General features: G+C 42.7%; 1 protein-coding gene across 2 annotated transcripts in view; it reads right to left on the bottom strand.

The window, feature by feature from the left end:
• Positions 1 to 379: 379 nt before the first annotated feature.
• Positions 380 to 7,760, bottom strand: part of CSTF1 (cleavage stimulation factor subunit 1) — a 15,030-nt gene continuing 7,649 nt past the window's right edge. Inside the window, exons 6-7 of one of the 2 annotated variants that reach the window (XR_016387948.1) lie at positions 5,865 to 6,203; positions 380 to 490 (exon numbers count right to left, since the gene is read on the bottom strand). Coding sequence is in view for 1 of the 2 variants with exons in the window: in XM_022597402.3 (XP_022453110.1) it covers positions 5,944 to 6,203 (260 nt within the window). In the remaining variant the exon portion in view is untranslated. The other variant, XM_022597402.3, reaches the window with a different exon arrangement.

Below are 7,760 nucleotides of genomic sequence, written 5' to 3'. Positions count from 1 at the left end.
ACTGCTGATACTGAATTTAAAAAATAACAGCTTTATTAAGACATAATTCACATACCACAAAAGTACGATTCAGTTTTTAGTATATTCAGAGTTATGCAACCATCACCACTAATTCCAGAACGTTTTCGTCACCCCAATGAGAAAGCCCATACCCATCAGCTGTCATTCCTTGTTCTCCTCTCCCCCCGCCCCTGGCAACCATTGTTTCTACTGTATTACTGACTTTCGTATATATTTGAAAAAAAAGTAAAAAGAAAGGATGGACATACTCACTCAAGGTCACACAGTGATGAACAAAAAAAGACAAGAGGGCTTCCCTGGTGGCGCAGTGGTTGAGAGTCCGCCTGCCGATGCAGGGGACACGGGTTCGTGCCCCGGTCCGGGAAGATCCCACATGCCGCGGAGCGGCTGGGCCCGTGAGCCACGGCCGCTGAGCCTGCGCGTCCGGAGCCTGTGCTCCGCAATGGGAGAAGCCACAGCAGTGGGAGGCCTGCGTACCACAAAAAAAAAAAAAGACAACAGACAGATTTCACACCAATTCAAATTTGGACGGTTCCTATCACCTTCTCAAACTCCAGACAGTAATTCTTCCCTATACTGAAGGGCTGACCTCAAAGGTCCCTATACAGATTAGAATGCTGTAATTTGCATGTCTTATTAAAAAATTTCATTCATTTATTTATTTATTTTTGGCTGTGTTGGGCCTTCGTTGCTGTGCATGGGCTTTCTCTAGTGCGGTGCGCGGTCTTCTCATCGCGGTGGCTTTGTTTTGCAGCACGGGCTCTAGGCACGCGGGCTTCAGTAATTGTGGCACAGGCTTAGTAGTTGTGGCGCACGGGCTTAGTTGCTCTGCGGCATGTGGGATCTTCCCAGACCAGGGATCAAGCCCGTGTCCCCTGCGTTGGCAGGCGGATTCTTGACCACTGCGCCACCAGGGAAGTCCCCGCATGCCTTTTTAAGGAAAAACAATCAGAGCCAAAATCCAAGACACAAATGTAATAGGATTTGGCCCAGAAATTAAATACTCACCCCTACATAGATATTTAGTGTAGTATTTTGTGAACGAGGGGCTTGAGTTCTCAGACTCCTATTTGACCCTGCTAAGATTTTTCTGAATGAAAGGCTCTAGACATTTTGCTGCAATCCATTCATATTTACATCTTAAGGCAAATGAGTCTCTTACGTGCACAAATATTGCGAGAGTTGATCATTCTAGAAAACTGGGTGGTTTTCGCAATATACTGCAGGCGGAAGTTTGAAACAGTTAGAATTCAAAAGAGCCAAGTGAGAGAGCTTCTAATGAGGTAATTCCCACCCCTCCTCTCTTAACTAATGTACCACTGAAAACAGTATTTTTTTTTTTTTTTGGCTGCGCGTCATGCGGGATCTTAGTTCCCCAACCAGGGATTGAACCTAGGCCCTCGGCAGTGAAAACGCAGAGTTCTGTCTTAACTACTGGACCGCCAGGGAATTCCCGAGAACACTATTTTGAATTGATTTTCTTTTCACAACCTAGGGAGTCAGATCACCTCCACAGCTCCCAATAAATGTGCAAGAAGGCAGGGACTTCCCTGGTGGTCCAGTGGCTAAGACGCCATGCTCCCAATGCAGGGGGCCCAGGTTTGATACCTGGTCAGGGAACTGGATCCCATGTGCCGCAACTAAAGATCCCGCTTGCCTCAACTAAGACCCGGCACTGCCAAATTAATAAATTAATAATAAATAAATAAATGTGCAAGAAGGCAGATGGCTTTTGCGTACTGCTCTTTATATATGCTTTTATACTGTTTTCGTGTGGACTTTCAGCCATTCAGCTCCATGAGTGGTAGTTCAATACCTGACTTTTTTCTTAAAGTCCAGCCAAACACCACTCAGAATGTCCAAAGCCTTAAAGGCCTGGCAGGACATTTCAGACTCTGCTGCTTTAAAATCACCTTATTATCTGGCAGATTTTAACCTCATGAACGTAGCTCAAAACAGCTCCTTTGGTCAAAGTAGGATTTCATAAATTGCCAAGAAATTCATCTAAATACCCTAGTATAGGGAGAATACAGGGAGGACCGGCATCCTACAGCTACTGTAATTATGAGTGAGAGCTCAGCTTAAGAGCCTGAATTTTGATCCCAAGGTTGAGAGGGAAAAAGAATGAGAGCAAGACTTGAAGAAAAGGATGCAGAGGAAACACTGCAGGTGGAGAGGGGGTGTAAAGCTGGAGGAAAAGGCTGAATGCAGACAGGGAGATCAAGAAAAACCGGGGCAGAAAATGACACCACAGGCCAGTAGTCATTGCGGGTGAGCAGCCAGGAAGAGAAGAGTAAATTGGCCAGAAAATGACTGGGAAAGAGGCTTCATAGATGAAAACACCCACTAAGGGAGTAGCAAGGCAAAGGCAAAGGCTCCAGAAAAAGGGCAAAAACATGAGGTACGAAAGCTATGGACGTGTTGAATGTTTTATAGTTTTTGTTGTTCAAACCCACTTGGTTACTTTTGACGTCCCTTGATCCTTGGCCCCATTTTAGTTATTCTGTTTTAGTTCTTCAAACATATTCTACATATATATTGTGCATCTGCTAATTCCACTAAGTCTGACTCGTTTCTGATTCTCATCACAGCGGCTGTTTCCTATGTTCACTTGTGAACACGTGACTCCTAGCGCTCTCTCTGGGAGAAGGAATAATTGAGGCCTGGTGTTAGGATGTGCTCATCCATGGAGAACTGGTGCTGGCCTGTCTGGCACTCATGGCCACTACCAGCTGGAGTTTGCTTGGAATTCTCAGCTTGCTTTTCTCCAAACCACATAGGTAGTGTGGATTGGTTCACCCTTGCTTGTGGATGAGATTCTCGAAGACCCTCCCCTGCACACCTGAGCCAGCAGTGTGGGGCCGGATTCCTCTTTCTCTGAGGTGGGGATTTTGTCCAGTCCACCCTTTTGCTGAGGGGGCCACTTTTGGGTTCCGGGTTTTCTTTCTGGGTCTTGATCAAAGTTCCTAACCTGGGCTTCCCTGGTGGCGCAGTGGTTGAGAGTCTGCCTGCCGATGCAGGGGACACGGGTTCGTGCCCCGGTCCGGGAAGATCCCACATACCGCGGAGCGGCCGGGCCCGTGAGCCATGGCCGCTGAGCCTGCGCCTCCGGAGCCTGTGCTCCGCAACGGGAGAGGCCACAACAGAGAGGCCACACCAGAGAGAGGCCCGCGTACCGCAAAAAAACAAAAAACAAAAAACAAAAAACAAAAAACAAACAAAAAAAGTTCCTAACCTCGTCAAGACTCACAGAGCCCAGAAATCTTTAGGCTACAAGGGACTGACAAATGTCCTTGGTGCAACCGGCAGCTCTGTCACTGTTAATCCTCTGGATGTGTGCTTTGTGTGGGGTCTGCCTCAGAAACCCCCTCACTTTCTTGCTAGCTCAGCTATCTACTTAGTGATTAAAAACAAATTCTATCCAGGTTTGTACTGAAAGGGTTCTGTCTGGCCTGCTGTTTTTTTCAGTAGAAGAAGTGTCCCCCAAGAAGTAAATGTTTTTCCCCTCCCCCAATTGTTTATATCATGTGTTTTTAAAAAAGGAGGTTCAGTGATTGAAGTGCATGTTGGGGATGATTTTGATAAAGTTCTTCAATCACAGAAAAGGAAGCTATCGCCTGGAAATGACTTGCCTCAACAGAGCTGAGACTTGGATGCCCCCAACATCTCCTTTCCTAAGAGAAACCAAAGCTTAAGGCAAAAGCCAGATTTCTCTGAACGATCTAAAGAAACAGATTATACTAAAAATTGTACATTCATAGAAGAGCAAAGATGCACAGCTAAAGGTGATTAAGCTACGAAAATCTGCCTTCTAGAACAAAGCACTGAAGAAACAGTGTGAAAAGTGTCAGTCCAAAGTCACAACTGCTGTTCGAGAGCTTACGTTCAAATACAGAAACATTCAAGGCAAGCTCCCCACCCAAAAAAAAAAAAAAAAACCCCACAAACACTAGCTTTAAATTATCATTATATACAAAAAGTTTATTTTAGAAATCAGATGTCTTTAAAAAATAACATAGAAGTTATAAGTTCTTAACTGCATATTACTCACCATCTGAATGTCAGGGTGTTATGTGGTAAAATTAAGTGGTACAATTAATGATGTGATGAAACCAAGTCCATGTAATATACCTGGCATTTACACCAGTTTCAAACATTAATGTGATTTTTAAAAGAAAAAAAATTTAAAAAGAAATCTATTTTGGAAACACACAAAAGCATCTTGATCTTGTAAACAGAAGTCCTGAAACTACAGATCTATTGCTGAGACTATTCCAAAAGCTGGAAAAAGTAGGCAGTATCATTTAAATTCATGAACAGTTAAAAAGGTCCAATGGAACTTGTATCAGGAGTGCAGTGTGGTCATCCCAGTGCATGTGCCAGAGAGAATAAGCAGAAAAGTTGAACCTCTGCTTTACAGTTTCATAGGCTGAAAGATGGAAAACGTGGGTAGTTTTGGTTGGTAATTTTGGGGTAGAACTGGTTATCCTTGTTTCTATCCAATAGGTTTCTTCTGGTCGTACAAGAAAAGCACCCGCAGATGGCCAAGCTCAAATACCGCAGAATGAGAGCACAAAATAAATTTAAACTCACTACGGACCAAAAAATATAGCTCTTTGGAAATCTTAACTAAAACCTGTGACTTACCATGCTAGGAATGCTGAAAATGGTTTTACAGACCAAAGAGTTAAAATGATCCTTAAGGATGATGTCTAAAGCAGAATTTTTATACAATAAACTTCAGAACACTATAAAATCCCTGTAACATAAAACAATTACTTTAACATATTTAATATCTTTATCAAATGATCCCAGACTGTATTTCTAGGTACTCCTACCCAGACCATGAGGTATTTGTATTGGGAGATAATGATAAACCAAAGTTTCTCTCTGTAAGGGGAGCTCAGGGCTCTCTGACCTAGCTAGAGTTGAATCCAGAGAACCACTGTCACTGCCTAAAAGGTTTCAAGAACCAGAAAACCTGTATTAGTTCATTAATTGCAAAAAATCTTCTGAGAATGCAGCTGCTGGGTCTATCCACGATGAGTAGTTACGGCTCATGCTGAAGGGAACTGAAAAGTAAGATTTAAAATTACATAAGAACAAAGTCAATTGATAGTAATCATTCCTGAAGATGAGCAACACCTGAGAGCAATAGCGGGATCACCTAGTTTTGATTACACTGGACGTATTTTCAATGTTTCCTATCAAATGGTAATAATCTCATCAGAAACACATTTACTGAAGACGAGCATTCTAGGCTGTGAAAGGATAATGTGGGGCGTGTGATGGGAGACAGACCTCCTATAAATCTTCAGGAAAAGCTGGCCATTAGTTTCACTGCAGTGAAAAATGTGTTAACAGTAACGTCGCAGATCTGAACTTTATTATCAGAGTGATGTCACTTTAGGATAGAATTGATACTATCGATGTTCTCAAATTGTTTTAACGTGGCATAAAACTCTTGATTCTCAGAGCCATATGCCCCCGTATCTGCCAAAATGTATTCTGAAAGGAAAGGTACAAAGGGGATGTAAAACAGGCACGAGAGCTGACAAAATATCCAAATGAACGTTCCTCACGACAGATCCACTTGGGATCTAGAAAGCACTTGAACACTCCATCCTTCTTCAAATGATCAAGGGAAATAGCAAGTCCTGTATTTACAAAAGTGATGAAAATCACACTGTAATAATCAGTGACTGCAGAGCAGCCGCACAGATCTGTGTTTCCAACATTTTCCACCATGATTCTCCATCAAGGTAAAAAAAGATTCTTTCATACAAATCCCAGAAGGACGCAGAGGTGGCAGCACAACTGCCAAAGATGGTACAATGACTTACTACTGAAGCTGATGGCGGGACACAAGGGGAAGGAGGGGCGGAGTCCTCGAGGAAAGAACCCTATTTAACGCCGGCGGCTCTAGTCCGTGGTTGACCTCCGGTACCAAAAGCGCGCCCTGAAGTCGTCGCTGCAGGTCATGAAGCCGGGGTTGGTGGGCGAGTGCACGATACAGCGCACGATGTTGTTGTGGCCCAGCGAGAGCAGGTTCCGGCGCTCGGCCGTCCTCGAGTCCCAGCAGCAGAGGCTGATGGTCCTCTCGTCAGGCAGCAGCACGTAGTCCTCCGTGTGGTTGAAAACGGCCTGCGTCCGGTGCACCTGCCTTCCGCTCAAGCCAGCACCTGCGCAGAGACCGAGAGGTTAAGGCCTGGGCACCAGGGCTAGCTTTCCAGTTCACATCTTAGAGCCCAGACTGTTCTACTTTTGTTATTAGCTCTGTTGACGTAAAAACTGCATTTTACAATTGTTGAAGTAATACACGTTTATTGTGCAATTTTGGTAACTCTAAAAAATGTATGAAAAAGAAAATCACCTTTGGGTCCACCACCTAATGCGACTCTATTAATGTTCTGATGGATTTTTAGGCATAAAAACACCTTAAAAAAATACAAAAGTGGTGCCACATTAGCTAACTTCATGTTGGATACGTTGTGTTTTTACTGGCTGCAAAGTATCCCATTGTTTGGAAGCACCATTAGGTAATGATTCTTTTCCTGCTAGGCAGTTAGTTTGTATCCAACTGTAATATTGTGACAAACATTCTTTGTATAGAACACGTTATTTCTTCAGGACTAAATTCCTAGGACTAGAATCACTGGGATGGATGAACGCCACTCTCCAAGAGGAAACTCTATGCTTTTTGTTTTTCACCATGAATTAAAAAAAGCATATTTTATGTTTCAAGTATTATATGAACTATTAAAAAAAATCTGCCTGATAATTTTACACAGTCAACATTTTGATGAATATCTTTTCCAAATATCTATGTGCGTTGTATACTCATTTGTAATTTACATAAATCAGGGCATACGGCATACAGTTTTTATGCAACAGTTTGTGGTGGAGACCTACAAAGAGGGAATATAGCTTAACGGATAAAAATACACACTTTTGTGCTGCATCTGGACTCAGTACTTATTAGCGATGTGACTTTGAACAAATAACATCCCTGGGACTTAACTGTCTCCTCTGCTCTGCAGGGATAATTACAGCACCTGCCCACAAGATGTTGCAGGGATTAAAATGAGGTGTAATGCCCATTCAGCTTTGCAGTATAAGTGTTCAACAAACATTACTATGAGTATTTATTTTTAAAGGCTGCATGCCGTGAAAGGCTATGTAACAATTTACTCAATGCTTCTTCTGGACATTTATATTCTATCTAACTTTCCACTACTCCAGATAATGCTGGGATGAATACCTTTTTATGTGTGCACGTGCATGCCTCCCAAGAATCTTTTTAGGTTAAATTTCTAACAGTGGATATAGCAAGTCAAAAATATATATACTTGTAATTTTGATAATATGACACCAAGCTGCCCTTCAGAAGTATTTTACCAATCATACTCCTAACAATATGTGATTTCCTGAAACGTTTATCAATACTATATAATACCAATCTTTTAAATTCCTGAAATCTGATGAGCAAAAAGATACTTCCATATTCATTTCTTAGGTTTATAGTGAAGTTGGTCATCTTTTCTTGGGTTTACTGAGCAGCGTATGACCTATGTTTATTACCTATGCTATATTTTTTTTTCCCTAGCCAGCATTTAATTTTGTTTATAGTGTTTTAAATTAACTTTTTTTTTTGGCGGTACGCGGGCCTCTCACTGTTGTGGCCTCTCCCGTTGCGGAGCACAGGCTCCGGACGCGCAGGCTCAGCGGCCATGGCTCAC

The sequence above is a fragment of the Delphinapterus leucas genome, chromosome 15, assembly GCF_059928025.1.
Source record: "Delphinapterus leucas isolate spDelLeu-1000000601 "Yukka" chromosome 15, BTC_Dleu_Yukka2, whole genome shotgun sequence".
Classification (NCBI taxonomy): domain Eukaryota; kingdom Metazoa; phylum Chordata; class Mammalia; order Artiodactyla; family Monodontidae; genus Delphinapterus; species Delphinapterus leucas.
This window is presented reverse-complemented; position numbering and strand designations above follow the sequence as displayed.